This window comes from Abramis brama, assembly GCF_963993115.1.
Source record: "Abramis brama genome assembly, chromosome: 5".
NCBI lineage: Eukaryota > Metazoa > Chordata > Actinopteri > Cypriniformes > Leuciscidae > Abramis > Abramis brama.
The window spans coordinates 50,708,428-50,731,154 of NC_139967.1; the positions used below are offsets into that span (position 1 = coordinate 50,708,428).

A 22,727-nucleotide genomic window follows, 5' to 3' on the forward strand; every position below is an offset into this window, starting at 1 on the left:
GCGATGAGGAGCGATGAGGAACGACGAGGAGCGACGAGGAACGACGAGGAGCGACGAGGAGCGATGAGGAACGACGAGGAGCGACGAGGAGCGACGAGGAACGACGACGAGCGATGAGGAACAATGAGGAACAATGAGGAACAATGAGGAACAATGAGGAGCGATGAGGAACAACGACGAGCGACGATGAACAATGAGGAACGATGAGGAACAATGAGGAACGATTAGGAACGATGAGGAGCGATGAGGAACAATGAGGAGCGATGAGGAGCGACGAGGAGCGATGAGGAGCGACGAGGAGCGATGAGGAACGATTAGGAACGATGAGGAGCGATGAGGAACAATGAGGAGCGATGAGGAACAATGAGGAGCGATGAGGAAAGATGAGGAGCGACGAGGAGCGATGAGGAACGATTAGGAACGATGAGGAGCGATGAGGAACAATGAGGAGCGATGAGGAACAATGAGGAGCGATGAGGAAAGATGAGGAGCGACGAGGAGCGATGAGGAGCGACGAGGAGCGATGAGGAACGATTAGGAACGATGAGGAGCGATGAGGAACAATGAGGAGCGATGAGCGATGAGGAACGATTAGGAACGATGAGGAGCGATGAGGAACGCTGAGGAACAATGAGGAGCGATGAGCGATGAGGAACGATTAGGAACAACGAGGAGCGATGAGGAACGATGAGGAACAACGACGAGCGACGATGAACAATGAGGAACGATGAGGAACAATGAGGAACGATTAGGAACGATGAGGAGCGATGAGGAACAATGAGGAGCGATGAGGAGCGACGAGGAGCGATGAGGAGCGACGAGGAGCGATGAGGAACGATTAGGAACGATGAGGAGCGATGAGGAACAATGAGGAGCGATGAGGAACAATGAGGAGCGATGAGGAAAGATGAGGAGCGACGAGGAGCGATGAGGAACGATTAGGAACGATGAGGAGCGATGAGGAACAATGAGGAGCGATGAGGAACAATGAGGAGCGATGAGGAAAGATGAGGAGCGACGAGGAGCGATGAGGAGCGACGAGGAGCGATGAGGAACGATTAGGAACGATGAGGAGCGATGAGGAACAATGAGGAGCGATGAGGAACAATGAGGAACGATTAGGAACGATGAGGAGCGATGAGGAACAATGAGGAATGATTAGGAATGATGAGGAGCGATGAGGAACAATGAGGAATGATTAGGAACGATGAGGAGCGATGAGGAGCGACGAGGAACAATGAGGAACGATTAGGAACGATGAGGAGCGATGAGGAACAATGAGGAATGATTAGGAACGATGAGGAGCGATGAGGAGCGACGAGGAACGATTAGGAACGATGAGGAGCGATGAGGAACGATTAGGAACGATGAGGAGCGATGAGGAACAATGAGGAGCGATGAGGAACAATGAGGAACGATTAGGAACAATGAGGAACAATGAGGAACGCTGTGTTTGGAAACACAAGAATGCTGGGTAGAAGGAGAATGAGCGAGGAGAAACCAGAGAGAGAGTTAAGGCATCATCCGCTGAGCGCGAGCAATGACACAAAGAGGATTTCAGAGGAATGATGTCAGGAATTTTTGTGGCAGACGAAGCGAGAAGGAAAGATGGAGGTGAGTGCTGTTAGGACCCTTAATGAAGAAAAGCCTCCGCTTGCCTTTTTAATTACTCAACCAGGCCTGACGAGAGACCACAAAACCCTTCAGCCAGACAGACGTGCAGGAACAAAAACACTGAACAACTCAAGCTCACTCTCTCACACACACACACACACACACACATCACGCTCCACGGCTCTGGCACTGAGCTTCTGCTCGCATCACACTCACACACACACACACACACACATACACACTCACACACACACACACACACACACACACACGCACACACACGCACACACATACACACTCACACACACACACACACACACACACTCACACACACACACACTCACACACACTCACACTCACACACACACACATACACATACACATACACACTCACACACATACACACACATAGCTTCAGCTGTAGTATGTGGAAGCTATAAAACAGGTTTCATGCTTAATTTATGCAGCATTTCTCTAACACTATGTGTAATGTATGTTCATGTAGGTTTCTTGAACATAAGTTTATTCAGCGGCTCCTCAAGTACAAAATCATTAGTCTAGTCATATTCAGGATCACACATCAGCACTTGCAGAAGTCTGGGTCTATCTGAGGGGTGTTCACTCATTTTCTGACTCACTGACACTTTGATTGTTTTTTCCTCACAATCTGTTTATGTGTCAACAGGTGCGTTTATCTGATACAGGCTTTTCAGATCTTTATCACATCCTGAGCCTAAAGGCACCATCCATCACACAGATCCTCAGCTTCTGCTCTTAATCACGGGTTCTAGTTTAAATGGAAGGATATGAGATTTTCACAAACACTCAAGAGCCATTCAGCAGTGGCACTATCAGAGATCTCTTTATCACCATGATTCAAACATCTCTTCTTCACTGTTTACAGTGGTTCTGCTGACCACACGTTAAACTCTTACTGAAGTGTGATAGTTATTGTCCTTCATTTAAACATCTTGAGCAACATCTCCCTCTTGTGGACAGTGTGAAGAGGGTCAAATAATAAGAGCTTTGTGCAAAAATACTGTATATTTAAAAAGACTACAGTTGTTCCTATTTTTACCTTGGAAGAGATAGACTTTAAAAATATATTAAATGATGTCAAACTTTAAAGGGTTCAAGTGCTTCAAGCATGTCTTGACAGTTTGTGGGTAACAGTTTCCAAAAGTTTTCAAATCTCCTTGTTCCTCCGAGGAATGACGATCTTGCGATATGTGCGTCTCTCTGAGATGTTGCGTCGGACCTTCACAACGGGCTGAGGAGGCGTCTCTAACTCCAGAGATGGACTGGAGTGCGATCTCTTCATCCCAGGGTCTTCCTCGTCCTCCGCGTCCATCACTCCTGTCCACAATCCCTGATCCAGCTCCATCAGCCGGTCTCCCACCGGTGAGTCCGACAGCGTCTGCCAGGCCTCCAGCACTCTCAGGTACACCTCGTAACGAGACTTCTGTGAAACACACACAACAGAGACACCTCGTAACGAGACTTCTGTGAAACACACACACACAACAGAGACACCTCGTAACGAGACTTCTGTGAAACACACACACACAACAGATACACCTCGTAACGAGACTTCTGTGAAACACACACACACAACAGATACACCTCGTAACGAGACTTCTGTGAAACACACACACACACAACAGAGACACCTCGTAACGAGACTTCTGTGAAACACACACAACAGATACACCTCGTAACGAGACTTCTGTGAAACACACACACACAACAGAGACACCTCGTAACGAGACTTCTGTGAAACACACACAACAGATACACCTCGTAACGAGACTTCTGTGAAACACACACACACACAACAGAGACACCTCGTAACGAGACTTCTGTGAAACACACACACACAACAGAGACACCTCGTAACGAGACTTCTGTGAAACACACACACACAACAGATACACCTCGTAACGAGACTTCTGTGAAACACACACACACAACAGAGACACCTCGTAACGAGACTTCTGTGAAACACACACACACACAACAGAGACACCTCGTAACGAGACTTCTGTGAAACACACACAACAGATACACCTCGTAACGAGACTTCTGTGAAACACACACACACAACAGATACACCTCGTAACGAGACTTCTGTGAAACACACACACACACAACAGAGACACCTCGTAACGAGACTTCTGTGAAACACACACACACAACAGATACACCTCGTAACGAGACTTCTGTGAAACACACACACACAACAGATACACCTCGTAACGAGACTTCTGTGAAACACACACACACACAACAGAGACACCTCGTAACGAGACTTCTGTGAAACACACACAACAGATACACCTCGTAACGAGACTTCTGTGAAACACACACACACAACAGATACACCTCGTAACGAGACTTCTGTGAAACACACACACACACAACAGAGACACCTCGTAACGAGACTTCTGTGAAACACAAACAGAGACACCTCGTAACGAGACTTCTGTGAAACACACACACACAACAGAGACACCTCGTAACGAGACTTCTGTGAAACACACACAACAGATACACCTCGTAACGAGACTTCTGTGAAACACACACACACAACAGAGACACCTCGTAACGAGACTTCTGTGAAACACACACACACAACAGAGACACCTCGTAACGAGACTTCTGTGAAACACACACACACAACAGAGACACCTCGTAACGAGACTTCTGTGAAACACACACACACACAACAGAGACACCTCGCAACGAGACTTCTGTGAAACACACACACACAACAGATACACCTCGTAACGAGACTTCTGTGAAACACACACACACAACAGAGACACCTCGTAACGAGACTTCTGTGACACACACACACACAACAGGTACACCTCGTAACGAGACTTCTGTGAAACACACACACACACAACAGATACACCTCGTAACGAGACTTCTGTGAAACACACACAACAGAGACACCTCGTAACGAGACTTCTGTGAAACACACACACAACAGATACATCTCGTAACGAGACTTCTGTGAAACACACACAACAGATACACCTCGTAACGAGACTTCTGTGAAACACACACAACAGAGACACCTCGTAACGAGACTTCTGTGAAACACACACACACAACAGATACATCTCGTAACGAGACTTCTGTGAAACACACACACACAACAGAGACACATCGTAACGAGACTTCTGTGACACACACACACACACAACAGGTACACCTCGTAACGAGACTTCTGTGAAACACACACACACAAGAGATACACCTCGTAACGAGACTTCTGTGAAACACACACACACAAGAGATACACCTCGTAACGAGACTTCTGTGAAACACACACACACAACAGAGACACCTCGTAACGAGACTTCTGTGAAACACACACACACAACAGGTACACCTCGTAACGAGACTTCTGTGAAACACACACACAACAGGTACACCTCGTAACGAGACTTCTGTGAAACACACACAACAGAGACACCTCGTAACGAGACTTTCTGTGAAACACACACACACACAACAGGTACACCTCGTAACGAGACTTCTGTGAAACACACACAACAGATACACCTCGTAACGAGACTTCTGTGAAACACAAACAGAGACACCTCGTAACGAGACTTCTGTGAAACACACACACACAACAGAGACACCTCGTAACGAGACTTCTGTGAAACACACACAACAGATACACCTCGTAACGAGACTTCTGTGAAACACACACAACAGAGACACCTCGTAACGAGACTTCTGTGAAACACACACACACAACAGAGACACCTCTTAACGAGACTTCTGTGAAACACACACAACAGAGACACCTCGTAACGAGACTTCTGTGAAACACACACACACAACAGATACACCTCGTAACGAGACTTCTGTGAAACACACACACACAACAGAGACACCTCTTAACGAGACTTCTGTGAAACACACACAACAGAGACACCTCGTAACGAGACTTCTGTGAAACACACACACACAACAGGTACACCTCGTAACGAGACTTCTGTGAAACAAACACAACAGAGACACCTCGTAACGAGACTTCTGTGAAACACACACAACAGATACACCTCGTAACGAGACTTCTGTGAAACACAAACAGAGACACCTCGTAACGAGACTTCTGTGAAACACACACACACAACAGAGACACCTCGTAACAAGACTTCTGTGAAACACACACACACACACAACAGAGACACCTCGTAACGAGACTTCTGTGAAACACACAACAGAGACACCTCGTAACGAGACTTCTGTGAAACACACACAACAGAGACACCTCGTAACGAGACTTCTGTGAAACACACACACACACAACAGAGACACCTCGTAACGAGACTTCTGTGAAACAAACACACACACAACAGATACACCTCGTAACGAGACTTCTGTGAAACACAAACAGAGACACCTCGTAACGAGACTTCTGTGAAACACAAACAGAGACACCATGTAACGAACTTCTGTGAAACACACACACACAACAGAGACACCTCGTAACGAGACTTCTGTGAAACACACACACACAACAGAGACACCTCGTAACGAGACTTCTGTGAAACACACACAACAGATACACCTCGTAACGAGACTTCTGTGAAACACACACACACACAACAGGTACACCTCGTAACGAGACTTCTGTGAAACACACACACACACAACAGAGACACCTCGTAACGAGACTTCTGTGAAACAAACACACACACAACAGATACACCTCGTAACGAGACTTCTGTGAAACACAAACAGAGACACCTCGTAACGAGACTTCTGTGAAACACACACACACAACAGAGACACCTCGTAACGAGACTTCTGTGAAACACACACACACAACAGAGACACCTCGTAACGAGACTTCTGTGAAACACACACACACACAACAGAGACACCTCGTAACGAGACTTCTGTGAAACACACACAACAGAGACACCTCGTAACGAGACTTCTGTGAAACACACACACACAACAGATACACCTCGTAACGAGACTTCTGTGAAACACACACACACAACAGAGACACCTCGTAACGAGACTTCTGTGAAACACACACACACACAACAGGTACACCTCGTAACGAGACTTCTGTGAAACACACACAACAGATACACCTCGTAACGAGACTTCTGTGAAACACAAACAGAGACACCTCGTAACGAGACTTCTGTGAAACACACACACACAACAGAGACACCTCGTAACGAGACTTCTGTGAAACACACACAACAGATACACCTCGTAACGAGACTTCTGTGAAACACACACAACAGAGACACCTCGTAACGAGACTTCTGTGAAACACACACACACAACAGAGACACCTCTTAACGAGACTTCTGTGAAACACACACAACAGAGACACCTCGTAACGAGACTTCTGTGAAACACACACACACAACAGATACACCTCGTAACGAGACTTCTGTGAAACACACACACACAACAGAGACACCTCTTAACGAGACTTCTGTGAAACACACACAACAGAGACACCTCGTAACGAGACTTCTGTGAAACACACACACACAACAGGTACACCTCGTAACGAGACTTCTGTGAAACAAACACAACAGAGACACCTCGTAACGAGACTTCTGTGAAACACACACAACAGATACACCTTGTAACGAGACTTCTGTGAAACACAAACAGAGACACCTCGTAACGAGACTTCTGTGAAACACACACACACAACAGAGACACCTCGTAACAAGACTTCTGTGAAACACACACACACACACAACAGAGACACCTCGTAACGAGACTTCTGTGAAACACACAACAGAGACACCTCGTAACGAGACTTCTGTGAAACACACACAACAGAGACACCTCGTAACGAGACTTCTGTGAAACACACACACACACAACAGAGACACCTCGTAACGAGACTTCTGTGAAACAAACACACACACAACAGATACACCTCGTAACGAGACTTCTGTGAAACACACACAACAGATACACCTCGTAACGAGACTTCTGTGAAACAAACACACACACAACAGAGACACCTCGTAACGAGACTTCTGTGAAACACACAACAGAGACACCTCGTAACGAGACTTCTGTGAAACACACACAACAGAGACACCTCGTAACGAGACTTCTGTGAAACAAACACACACACAACAGAGACACCTCGTAACGAGACTTCTGTGAAACACACAACAGAGACACCTCGTAACGAGACTTCTGTGAAACACACACAACAGAGACACCTCGTAACGAGACTTCTGTGAAACACACACACACACAACAGAGACACCTCGTAACGAGACTTCTGTGAAACAAACACACACACAACAGATACACCTCGTAACGAGACTTCTGTGAAACACAAACAGAGACACCTCGTAACGAGACTTCTGTGAAACACAAACAGAGACACCATGTAACGAACTTCTGTGAAACACACACACACAACAGAGACACCTCGTAACGAGACTTCTGTGAAACACACACACACAACAGAGACACCTCGTAACGAGACTTCTGTGAAACACACACAACAGATACACCTCGTAACGAGACTTCTGTGAAACACACACACACACAACAGGTACACCTCGTAACGAGACTTCTGTGAAACACACACACACACAACAGAGACACCTCGTAACGAGACTTCTGTGAAACAAACACACACACAACAGATACACCTCGTAACGAGACTTCTGTGAAACACAAACAGAGACACCTCGTAACGAGACTTCTGTGAAACACACACACACAACAGAGACACCTCGTAACGAGACTTCTGTGAAACACACACACACAACAGAGACACCTCGTAACGAGACTTCTGTGAAACACACACACACACACAACAGAGACACCTCGTAACGAGACTTCTGTGAAACACACACAACAGAGACACCTCGTAACGAGACTTCTGTGAAACACACACACACAACAGATACACCTCGTAACGAGACTTCTGTGAAACACACACACACAACAGAGACACCTCGTAACGAGACTTCTGTGAAACACACACAACAGAGACACCTCGTAACGAGACTTCTGTGAAACACACACACACAACAGATACACCTCGTAACGAGACTTCTGTGAAACACACACACACAACAGAGACACCTCGTAACGAGACTTCTGTGAAACACACACACACAACAGAGACACCTCGTAACGAGACTTCTGTGAAACACACACACACACAACAGGTACACCTCGTAACGAGACTTCTGTGAAACACACACACACACAACAGATACACCTCGTAACGAGACTTCTGTGAAACACACACAACAGAGACACCTCGTAACGAGACTTCTGTGAAACACACACACACACAACAGAGACACCTCGTAACGAGACTTCTGTGAAACACACACAACAGATACACCTCGTAACGAGACTTCTGTGAAACACACACACACAACAGATACATCTCGTAACGAGACTTCTGTGAAACACACACACACAACAGAGACACATCGTAACGAGACTTCTGTGAAACACACACACACAACAGAGACACCTCGTAACGAGACTTCTGTGACACACACACACACAACAGGTACACCTCGTAACGAGACTTCTGTGAAACACACACACACAAGAGATACACCTCGTAACGAGACTTCTGTGAAACACACACACACACAACAGGTACACCTCGTAACGAGACTTCTGTGAAACACACACAACAGATACACCTCGTAACGAGACTTCTGTGAAACACACACACACAACAGGTACACCTCGTAACGAGACTTCTGTGAAACACACACAACAGAGACACCTCGTAACGAGACTTCTGTGAAACACACACACACAACAGGTACACCTCGTAACGAGACTTCTGTGAAACACACACACACAAGAGATACACCTCGTAACGAGACTTCTGTGAAACACACACACACACAACAGGTACACCTCGTAACGAGACTTCTGTGAAACACACACAACAGATACACCTCGTAACGAGACTTCTGTGAAACACACACACACACAACAGGTACACCTCGTAACGAGACTTCTGTGAAACACACACAACAGAGACACCTCGTAACGAGACTTCTGTGAAACACACACACACAACAGGTACACCTCGTAACGAGACTTCTGTGAAACACACACACAACAGGTACACCTCGTAACGGGACTTCTGTGAAACACACACAACAGAGACACCTCGTAACGAGACTTTCTGTGAAACACACACACACACAACAGAGACACCTCGTAACGAGACTTCTGTGAAACACACACACACACAACAGGTACACCTCGTAACGAGACTTCTGTGAAACACAAACAGAGACACCTCGTAACGAGACTTCTGTGAAACACACACAACAGATACACCTCGTAACGAGACTTCTGTGAAACACACACAACAGAGACACCTCGTAACGAGACTTCTGTGAAACACACACACACAACAGAGACACCTCTTAACGAGACTTCTGTGAAACACACACAACAGAGACACCTCGTAACGAGACTTCTGTGAAACACACACACACAACAGATACACCTCGTAACGAGACTTCTGTGAAACACACACACACAACAGGTACACCTCGTAACGAGACTTCTGTGAAACAAACACAACAGAGACACCTCGTAACGAGACTTCTGTGAAACACACACAACAGATACACCTCGTAACGAGACTTCTGTGAAACACAAACAGAGACACCATGTAACGAGACTTCTGTGAAACACACACACACAACAGAGACACCTCGTAACAAGACTTCTGTGAAACACACACACACACAACAGAGACACCTCGTAACGAGACTTCTGTGAAACACACAACAGAGACACCTCGTAACGAGACTTCTGTGAAACAAACACACACACAACAGATACACCTCGTAACGAGACTTCTGTGAAACACAAACAGAGACACCATGTAACGAACTTCTGTGAAACACACACACACAACAGATACACCTCGTAACGAGACTTCTGTGAAACACACACACACAACAGATACACCTCGTAACGAGACTTCTGTGAAACACACACACACACAACAGAGACACCTCGTAACGAGACTTCTGTGAAACACACACACACAACAGAGACACCTCGTAACGAGACTTCTGTGAAACACACACAACAGATACACCTCGTAACGAGACTTCTGTGAAACACACACACACACAACAGGTACACCTCGTAACGAGACTTCTGTGAAACACACACACACACAACAGAGACACCTCGTAACGAGACTTCTGTGAAACAAACACACACACAACAGATACACCTCGTAACGAGACTTCTGTGAAACACAAACAGAGACACCTCGTAATGAGACTTCTGTGAAACACACACAACAGAGACACCTCGTAACGAGACTTCTGTGAAACACACACAACAGATACACCTCGTAACGAGACTTCTGTGAAACACACACACACAACAGAGACACCTCGTAACGAGACTTCTGTGAAACACACACACACAACAGAGACACCTCGTAACGAGACTTCTGTGAAACACACACAACAGAGACACCTCGTAACGAGACTTCTGTGAAACACACACAACAGAGACACCTCGTAACGAGACTTCTGTGAAACACACACACACAACAGAGACACCTCGTAACGAGATTTCTGTGAAACACACACACACAACAGAGACACCTCGTAACGAGATTTCTGTGAAACACACACAACAGAGACACCTCGTAACGAGACTTCTGTGAAACACACACAACAGATACACCTCGTAACGAGACTTCTGTGAAACACACACACACACAACAGAGACACCTCGTAACGAGACTTCTGTGAAACACACACACACAACAGAGACACCTCGTAACGAGACTTCTGTGACACACACACACACAACAGATACACCTCGTAACGAGACTTCTGTGAAACACACACACACAACAGATACACCTCGTAACGAGACTTCTGTGAAACACACACACACAACAGATACACCTCGTAACGAGACTTCTGTGAAACACACACACACACAACAGAGACACCTCGTAACGAGACTTCTGTGAAACACACACAACAGATACACCTCGTAACGAGACTTCTGTGAAACACACACACACAACAGATACACCTCGTAACGAGACTTCTGTGAAACACACACACACAACAGAGACACCTCGTAACGAGACTTCTGTGACACACACACACACAACAGGTACACCTCGTAACGAGACTTCTGTGAAACACACACAACAGAGACACCTCGCAACGAGACTTCTGTGAAACACACACAACAGAGACACCTCGTAACGAGACTTCTGTGAAACACACACACACAACAGAGACACCTCGTAACGAGACTTCTGTGAAACACACACACACACAACAGAGACACCTCGTAACGAGACTTCTGTGAAACACACACACACAACAGAGACACCTCGTAACGAGACTTCTGTGAAACACACACACACACAACAGAGACACCTCGTAACGAGACTTCTGTGAAACACACACAACAGAGACACCTCGTAACGAGACTTCTGTGAAACACACACACACAACAGATACACCTCGTAACGAGACTTCTGTGAAACACACACAACAGAGACACCTCGTAACGAGACTTCTGTGAAACACACACACACAACAGATACACCTCGTAACGAGACTTCTGTGAAACACACACAACAGAGACACCTCGTAACGAGACTTCTGTGAAACACACACACACAACAGAGACACCTCGTAACGAGACTTCTGTGACACACACACACACAACAGGTACACCTCGTAACGAGACTTCTGTGAAACACACACACACAACAGATACACCTCGTAACGAGACTTCTGTGAAACACACACACACAACAGAGACACCTCGTAACGAGACTTCTGTGAAACACACACAACAGAGACACCTCGTAACGAGACTTCTGTGAAACACACACAACAGATACACCTCGTAACGAGACTTCTGTGAAACACACACACACACAACAGAGACACCTCGTAACGAGACTTCTGTGAAACACACACAACAGATACACCTCGTAACGAGACTTCTGTGAAACACACACACACAACAGATACACCTCGTAACGAGACTTCTGTGAAACACACACACACAACAGAGACACCTCGTAACGAGACTTCTGTGACACACACACACACACAACAGGTACACCTCGTAACGAGACTTCTGTGAAACACACACACAACAGATACACCTCGTAACGAGACTTCTGTGAAACACACACACACACAACAGATACACCTCGTAACGAGACTTCTGTGAAACACACACACACACAACAGATACACCTCGTAACGAGACTTCTGTGAAACACACACAACAGAGACACCTCGTAACGAGACTTCTGTGAAACACACACACACAACAGAGACACCACGTAACGAGACTTCTGTGAAACACACACACACACAACAGAGACACCTCGTAACGAGACTTCTGTGAAACACACACAACAGATACACCTCGTAACGAGACTTCTGTGAAACACACACACACAACAGAGACACCACGTAACGAGACTTCTGTGAAACACACACACACACAACAGAGACACCTCGTAACGAGACTTCTGTGAAACACACACAACAGAGACACCTCGTAACGAGACTTCTGTGAAACACACACACACAACAGGTACACCTCGTAACGAGACTTCTGTGAAACACACACAACAGATACACCTCGTAACGAGACTTCTGTGAAACACACACACACAACAGATACACCTCGTAACGAGACTTCTGTGAAACACACACAACAGATACACCTCGTAACGAGACTTCTGTGAAACACACACACACAACAGATACACCTCGTAACGAGACTTCTGTGAAACACACACAACAGAGACACCTCGTAACGAGACTTCTGTGAAACACACACACACAACAGGTACACCTCGTAACGAGACTTCTGTGAAACACACACAACAGAGACACCTCGTAACGAGACTTCTGTGAAACACACACACACAACAGATACACCTCGTAACGAGACTTCTGTGAAACACACACACACAACAGAGACACCTCGTAACGAGACTTCTGTGAAACACACACACACAACAGGTACACCTCGTAACGAGACTTCTGTGAAACACACACACACACAACAGATACACCTCGTAACGAGACTTCTGTGAAACACACACAACAGAGACACCTCGTAACAAGACTTCTGTGAAACACACACACACAACAGATACACCTCGTAACGAGACTTCTGTGAAACACACACAACAGAGACACCTCGTAACGAGACTTCTGTGAAACACACACACACAACAGATACACCTCGTAACGAGACTTCTGTGAAACACACACAACAGATACACCTCGTAACGAGACTTCTGTGAAACACACACAACAGAGACACCGCGTAACGAGACTTCTGTGAAACACACACACACAACAGATACACCTCGTAACGAGACTTCTGTGAAACACACACAACAGATACACCTCGTAACGAGACTTCTGTGAAACACACACACACAACAGAGACACCTCGTAACGAGACTTCTGTGACACACACACACACAACAGGTACACCTCGTAACGAGACTTCTGTGAAACACACACAACAGAGACACCTCGTAACGAGACTTCTGTGAAACACACACACACAACAGATACACCTCGTAACGAGACTTCTGTGAAACACACACAACAGAGACACCTCGTAACGAGACTTCTGTGAAACACACACACACAACAGAGACACCTCGTAACGAGACTTCTGTGAAACACACACACACACAACAGATACACCTCGTAACGAGACTTCTGTGAAACACACACACACAACAGATACACCTCGTAACGAGACTTCTGTGAAACACACACACACAACAGATACACCTCGTAACGAGACTTCTGTGAAACACACACAACAGATACACCTCGTAACGAGACTTCTGTGAAACACACACACACAACAGAGACACCTCGTAACGAGACTTCTGTGAAACACACACAACAGAGACACCTCGTAACGAGACTTCTGTGAAACACACACACACAACAGGTACACCTCGTAACGAGACTTCTGTGAAACACACACAACAGAGACACCTCGTAACGAGACTTCTGTGACACACACACACACAACAGGTACACCTCGTAACCAGACTTCTGTGAAACACACACAACAGAGACACCGCGTAACGAGACTTCTGTGAAACACACACACACAACAGATACACCTCGTAACGAGACTTCTGTGACACACACACACACAACAGAGACACCTCGTAACGAGACTTCTGTGACACACACACACAACAGGTACACCTCGTAACGAGACTTCTGTGAAACACACAACAACATGAAGCAGCCACTTTACTCACTGCAAAGTGTCTTAGTATTTTTGTCTTGTTTCCAGTCCAAATATCAAAAAATTCTTAAATCAAGAAGCATTTACTAAAGTAATAAAATGCCATACAATATTATGTCTTGCTCTCTGGGGAAATAAATCAAAATTACTTATAACAAATAAAATTATCTGCCAATGGGGTAAGAGAAAAAAAAATGTTCTTTCAGTTTGAATTAAGATTATTTTTCTAACCCCACTGGCAGATAATTTTGCTTTTTTAAGCAACAAATCACTTTATTTTCATTTATATCCCCAGAAAACAAGACATAGGCTAATTTACTCATCTAGTAAATGCATCTTGATTTTTTGATATATGGACTGGAAACAAGACAAAAATACTAAGTAAGAAAAAGCATGTTTCGCAGGGGAATTAAACCCTTGAGGATCTCTAAACATCATCTGAGGCCTTCTGTATAAAACTTCATAAAACTGTACAAACACCAGATCTGGCAGAAAACATCACAGGTAACTAAAGATGGCACGTGTATATACAGCTCTAAAGCTTTATTCCACATCCCTGAAATGACCATTAAAGGAACTTGCAATGCTGTTTTTAATATCTGTGTGTCCAGACATATGATACTTCTGCTTTCAACAGCACTAAAAACTAGCAAAACAAGAGGTAATAGCGACCCTAAATGTCTGATATGAGACAGACAAAGTCAAAGAAAAAGTTAATCGTAATGTTTTTCTTTTTAGCATGCAGGTTCATTCTGTTCATCAGGAATGGCTTCCATATGTTTTATTAACAGCTCATGTTAGTCTTGTGTGTTTACCATGGTAAACTGAACCCAAAACACCATTCTGTGTTTTGGGTGACTGTGGATCATACCAACTTACTAACTTGTATTAACTGTGACGAGTCTCCAGAGTGCACTTCAGCGTCGCCCTGTAATAACTTCTCATCATTAAATCAGCAGCCAGGAGCAAGTGCTGATCGGCCACACCTGTGCTTCATTAAGAAGATAGAATATAAGCAGAGCAAGAGAATGAAAGGGTGAGCTAGTTCTCCACTGCAGGAAATGCTAATAATGTGTTCTCTTTGTCTCTGCTTCTCCAGATTCAAGTGAGGATTAACTGATCAGCTCTGGCCTTCTAACGCTGGAGAGCCAAAGACCTTTTCTGCACCTTTATTACTTCATCAACCTTTGAGCACCGTAATTCCCACATTAAGATATTACTTTTTGTTCAATAAAAACCCTCCAGGGCGTGTGCACTGCAAGTTAGTTTGGTCTGTGTCCCCATTCAGCCCGGCACAGTGGTGGAGAATGCGGGCAAATTTTTGCTGAATGAGGTCACACTTTTAATGCTGATGACACCTCTGTTTACCTTACTGCAGAAACCACACTCTCTTTCATAATGGAGGAAATTATCCGCCGGCTTACTGATGTCAGCATTCGCCAACAGCAGTTTGTAGAACAACTCTCCGGCCGACAAGAACGCATGGAGCCTGCGCTTCAGCAATTAAGCCTGGGAACCGCAGGCTGTGTACCCCTTCCAGAACCCCGTGTCCAGGCCCAGCAGCTGTTCACAAAGTTAACAGAGCATGATGATGTTGAAGCTTATTTGCATACGTTTGAAATAATAGCTGCTCGAGAAGGATGGGATGAGGATGAGTGGGCCCGCATTTTAGCACCTCTTCTCATCGGGGAAGCACAGCGAGCCTACTATTCACTCCAGGCCCCCTCAAATGAGTCTTATGTGGATTTAAAACAGGAAATCCTGGCATGAGTGGGGCTTTCCCCAGTGTGTGCTGCACAACACTTCCATGAATGGGTGTATGACCTGCAACTACCTGCACGAGTTCAAGCCGCCCAGCTGTCACGATTAGCTCAACTTTGGCTTCTCTCTGGGAATCTCACGGCTGGCCAGGTAGCTGTAAGGGTGGTCATGGACCACCTACTTCGTGCATTACCTTGAGTTCATCGGAAAGCGGTTAGTATGAGGAATCCCACAACCCTTGCAGACCTCGTGGATGCGGTGGAGCTGGTGGAAGCAGCCCAAGCTCGGGACGCTGGAGAAAGAGCAGCCACGTTTCCCCGGAGGTTGCCCCCAGAACGGCGATCACCAGAGGGCATCTCAAGACCAGTAAAAAGGCCGGCAGCATCCATACCATTGGATGAACCCATGCCAACCGACCCACACCCACCCGATGCCAAAGTATGGCTAGCAGGTTGCATTGTCCACCGAGCAATACTGTTGGAGGCGCCTGAACGGCAAGTGCGAGTCGAAGGGAAGATTGTGAATGCAATTCTGGATTCAGGCAGCTCGGTGAGCCTGGTACAACCTCAAATCATCAAGGCCCGGCCAGGCAGGAAATCGTCTATCCCCATCACCTGCATGCACGGGGACACGCGTTATGTGCCTGCCGAAACGGTTACCATCTCTGCTGGATCGAAGTCCTAGCTGGTGGAGGTAGGAGTGGTAAAGGACCTCCCGGTCCCTGTATTGCTTGGAAGGGATTTGCCGGGGTTTGACCACCTGCTAGCAACCACCATACAACCAGCTAGTCGGAACAGGAGTCACCGAAAACAAAGGACCCACCGTCGGCCAACCAGTCCTGCAGGCCACCGACAGTGAGAGAAATGTTGAGTTCAAGTCCTTTCTTGAAAGAAATTATATCTGCGAGGATTTTCAGTCAGGATTTAGACCGTACCATAGTACTGAGACTGCTCTCATTAGAGTTACAAATGATTTGCTCTTATCATCCGATCGTGGTTGTATCTCTCTATTAGTGTTACTTGATCTTAGTGCTGCATTTGAGACCATTGACCACAACATTCTTTTAAATAGACTCGAACATTATGTTGGCATTAGTGGAATTGCATTAGCATGGTTTAAATCATACTTATCTGACCGTTATCAGCTTGTAGCAGTAAATGAAGAGATGTCTCATCGATCACAAGTTCAGTATGGTGTACCACAGGGCTCAGTACTAGGACCGTTGCTGTTCACTCTGTACATGCTATCCTTAGGAGATATCATTAGTAAACATGGAATTATCTTCCACTGTTATGCTGACGATACTCAGCTCTATATTTCTTCACACCCTGACAAAACTTACCAATTCACAAAATTAACGGAATGCATAGCTGATATAAAAAATTGGATGACTAGTAATTTCCTACTTCTAAATTCAGAAAAAACAGAGATTCTAATTATTGGACAAAAAACTTCCTCACGTAATAATCTAGAATACTGTCTAACACTTGATGGCTGCTCTGTTAAGTCTTCGTCGTCGGTTAGGAACCTGTGTGTGCTCTTTGATACCAATCTTTCATTTGAAAGTCACGTGTCTAGTGTCTGTAAACCGCATTTTTCCATCTTAAAAATATATCTAAATTACGTCATATGCTCTCATTGACAAATGCAGAACAATTAGTTCATGCGTTCATGACATCAAGGCTAGATTATTGTAATGCTATTATGGGTGGTTGCCCTGCACGCTTAATAAACAAACTACAGCTGGTCCAAAATGCAGCAGCTCGAGTTCTTACCAGAACCAGGAAGTATGACCATATTAGCCCAGTTCTGTCAACACTGCACTGGCTCCCTATTAAACATCGCATAAATTTTAAAATATTGATGATTACTTACAAAGCACTAAATGGTTTAGCTCCGCAGTGCTTGAGCGAGCTCTTAACGCATTATAGTCCTTCACGTCTATTGCGATCTCAAAATTCCGGCCAGTTGATAATATCTAGAATATCAAAATCGACTGCTGGCGGCAGATCCTTCTCCTATTTAGCACCAAAACTTTGGAACAGTCTTCCTACCATTGTCCAGGAAGCAGACACACTCTGTCAGTTCAAAGCTAGATTAAAGACACTTCTCTTTGACCTAGCATTCACATAATACATTATAGACTTCTATAATTCAATGTTAGGCTGCATAGATTAGGTCAGCCGGAACCGGGAACACTTCCCATAAATCCTGATGTACTCGTTACATCATAAGAAGAATGGCATCTACGTTAATTTTAGTGTCTTTGTTTATCCCGAGGTTTTCCCGCAGCCTGCCGGATCCAGGCCGTATCCAGATCCGACGAAGGACCTTCGCCTGGACCCGATGACAACGCAGTGCTGAAGTGCCAACTAGTCTCTCCCTATGGAGGATCCCTTTACCACTCTACAGATAAAGCGTTGTCGGGAAAATTCGTTTCGCGTACCTACCCCGAAGTGACAAAATAAAATTCTGTATCAATTTATAAGGAAAGACCAGTACTTTGTTTAGGCTTGGTTTGTAGGGAATTACAAACCTGCGCACATATATTCAAACGCACATAACTATAGAACCAATTCTTAATGCGCATGTGAACGCCATCAGTGTTTCTCACAGGTTCGCGTTTAAAGTCTGTGTAGAGAGAATGGTGTCGTCTTAGCGGCCCCTAATTTAATAACAAATGATCGTTGCGATGGAAGCGAATCGATCAAAACTAACTTTAGCTGGAAAATAACTTTATTAAAGAACCGCTATAAAGCCAAAACAATCTCTGTTACCTTAAATTATACGCTTATCTCTGTAAAGCTGCTTTGAAACAATCTACATTGTTAAAAGCGCTATATAAATGAAGATGACTTGACTTGACAAAATTCACCTCCTAATCTGTATACTGATTTCTTCCAACAGATCACTGAAGGGGGCTTGTTTGGACGCGAACAGCGAGAGGATGATAGGCTACGGAATTGTTGGTCACAGGTTAGGGAGGTGGAGGGAGAGCCCCAACATCCAGCCCCCCCATCCCTACCCACACTTCATAGTGAAAAATGGCCTGCTTTACTGTGTCGCCCAACGGCGGGGGGAGGAGAAACACCTGTTGGTAGTGCCGAAGTCCAAGACTGAAATCGTGTTGGAGCTAGCCCACTCACACCTGATAGCAGGGCACCTAGGGGTGAAGAACACAATTCAGCGTGTTTGAGATCGGTTCCATTGGCCTGGCCTGGACGCTGAGGTGAAGCAGTTCTGCCAAAGCTGCCCAACTTGTCAAAGAACATCACCACTACGACCTCCCCCCAAGCCCACTTATCCCGTTGCCAATTATCGAGGTGCCCTTTCAGCATATCGGGATGGACCTGGTGGGACCGCTGCCGAAGTCTGCCCGGGGCCACGAGCACATACTCGTCATCGTGGATTATGTAACCCGGTACCCTGAAGCTGTACCCCTTCGTAAGGCTACATCGAAAAACATTGCCAAGGAACTGTTTCTTCTGTTCAACCGGGTGGGCATTCCGGCCGAGATCCTGACCGACCAGGGCACTCCGTTCATGTCCAAGCTCATGAAAGACCTATGCCAGGTACTGCGAGTCAAACAGCTCCGTACTTCAGTCTACCACCCCAAAACGGACGGACTAGTTGAGCGTTTCAACCAGACTCTAAAGCAGATGTTACGGCGGTTGGTAGCTGAGGACGGACGTGACTGGGATCTCATGATCCCGTACATGCTCTTTGGTATCCGTGAAGTCCCTCAAGCCTCCACAGGGTTTACCCCCTTTGAGTTGTTGTTTGGGCGGCAACCGCTAGGTCTCCTCGACGTAGCCCGGGATGCATGGGAACGTCAGCCCTCCCCACATCAAACAGTGATAGAGCAGGTACGAGATATGAGACAGAAGATTGACCGAGTCATGCCATTAGTGCGAGAACATCTAGCCTCGGCCCAGCGTGCACAACAACGCCTCTATAACCGACCCGCTCAAGCTCGGGAATTCCAGCCAGGAGATCGGATCCTCGTCCTGGTTCCGTGTGCTGCTTCTAAATTCCCGGCGTCCTGGCAGGGACCCAACACAATAATTGAGTGGGTTGGGCCAGTGACGTATAGAGTTCGTCAGCCGGGAAGGAGGAAAGCAGATTGGATTGTGACAAGTCTCCAGAGGGCACTTCAGCGTCGCCCTGTAATAACTTCTCATCATTCAATCACATAACAAAAACTAGTTTGGGACTCTATTTAATAGCCTTACCTGTTTATTCATCAGTGTTACAATTTCTTACAATTTATGTGTACAATTAAAGTGGGACGGTACTTTTATGTGTGTTAACCATTTTTGAGAAATACCTTTGATTTTGTATTTCTTTGTCTTGTTTTTAAGCAAAATAACGGAGAGTTCACCCACAAAATAACCAAACTTCTCTTCAATTCAAGCTGTTTTGATGGTCATCTTGAGCCTGTGTGAGACTGTGTTTGAGAGAGAGAGTGAGAGTGTGTGTGTGTGTGTGTGTGTGTGTGTGTGTGTGTGTGTGTGTGTGTGTGTGTGTGTGTGTGAGTGAGTGTGAGTGTGTGTCTGCACCTCGTACTGCAGGTACTCCTCTCTCTGCCGGAGCTCCTCCTGTTCTCTGGCTCTGCTCTTCCGGCTCTCGGACCCGAACTCCTCCTGGAGAACACCCAGATCCCGTTGGAAGCTCAGCAACATGGACCCGTGCGACTGGATCTGCTTCTCCTTGGGAAGAAAGTGAAACCTTTAGTGAAACTAAAGAAATGAATGAAGAAGGAAGCTAGGTTAGAGATGAAGAGCTACGGTCAGAAGTAAACATCAGTGTGAAAGAGACGTGTGTGTGTGTGTGTGTGGACAAATCACTGCGAGCATCGACAGCATCGACAGCCAATCAAAATCACCCAACTTTAAGTGCGCACTACAGTTATGCTCACTGAACATTCATAGAACGCAACTGCAGTGCGCTTAAAATAAACAAACAATCGTACCCTCCTTGGTGGTGTGCTTGCTAATATAGTTATTGTTCTTAGAGTGAGCGGGCCTTAAAGGGACAGTGCACCCAAAAATGACCATTCTGTCATCATTTACTCTCCGTCATGTCATTCCAAACCCAGAAGATTTTCTTTCATCTTCAGAACAGAAATGAAGATATTTCATCTATTCATCATATAAAGCCACTGTGTCTCTTCAGAAGACTTGAACTAAACTGCTCCATTCATATGGATTTTTTTTTACCATCTCTTTATGAACATTTTGAACTATCACAGATTTTCAATGGAGGGACAGAAATCTCAATTTCATCAAGAATATCTTCATCGTTTGTGTTCTGAAGATTAACAAAAGTCGTACGGGTTTGGAATGAATAATTGATGACAGAATTTAAATTTTTGGGTGAACTATTCGTTTAAGATATTTTGGGCCTTGGTGTAAGTGTAAGCTGTAGTCGGCGCCGATAGCCTCGTGGGCAGCGCAGATATATCGTGCCGTTGGGCTTCAGGCTACCCGAGTAGCGATTGGTCGGTCATGAACGATAAACGAATCTTTAATATGACTCAGGACTACCGAGTTGTCTCAGAGAGTGATTCGTTAATTTTGTGTTGACTTCGCATGTGCAGCATCCTGGGTTCTGTACTGGAAACAGAAATGATTAGTTCGTCTCTCGAGTGTTCGGTTCCGACTCGGAGTCTTTCGTTCTTCCCGTCAGTCACATAGAGGCTAAGCTGTCAGTACCGGAAAGAGAAATGATTAGTTCGTCTCTCAATTGTTCGGGTCTCCTTCTTCTGATTCTTTCGTTCTTTTGTCACATGACGTGATGTGACAGCGCTGGACACATAAATGAGTTAATAATTCCCAAACTTTCTCATAAACAAGCGCACAGAGGTGGACGAAGTACACAACTTCCTTACTTGAGTGAAAGTATAGATACTACTGGTCAAATATTACTCCGTTACAAGTAAAAGTTGTAAAGACCTATTTTTACTTAAGTAAAAGTACAGAAGTACTTGTTTTTAAAAATACTTAAGTATCAAAAGT

General features: G+C 45.5%; 1 protein-coding gene across 1 annotated transcript in view; it reads right to left on the reverse strand.

Moving 5' to 3' along the window:
• Positions 1–2,453: 2,453 nt before the first annotated feature.
• Positions 2,454–22,727, reverse strand: part of LOC311084035 (uncharacterized protein) — a 30,422-nt gene continuing 10,148 nt past the window's right edge. The window contains exons 13-14 of the mRNA XM_084115867.1: positions 21,270–21,419; positions 2,454–3,076 (exon numbers count right to left, since the gene is read on the reverse strand). Coding sequence (XP_083971993.1) covers positions 2,801–3,076; positions 21,270–21,419 — 426 coding nt within the window. The 3' untranslated portion in view covers positions 2,454–2,800. The remainder of the gene's footprint in view (positions 3,077–21,269; positions 21,420–22,727) is intronic.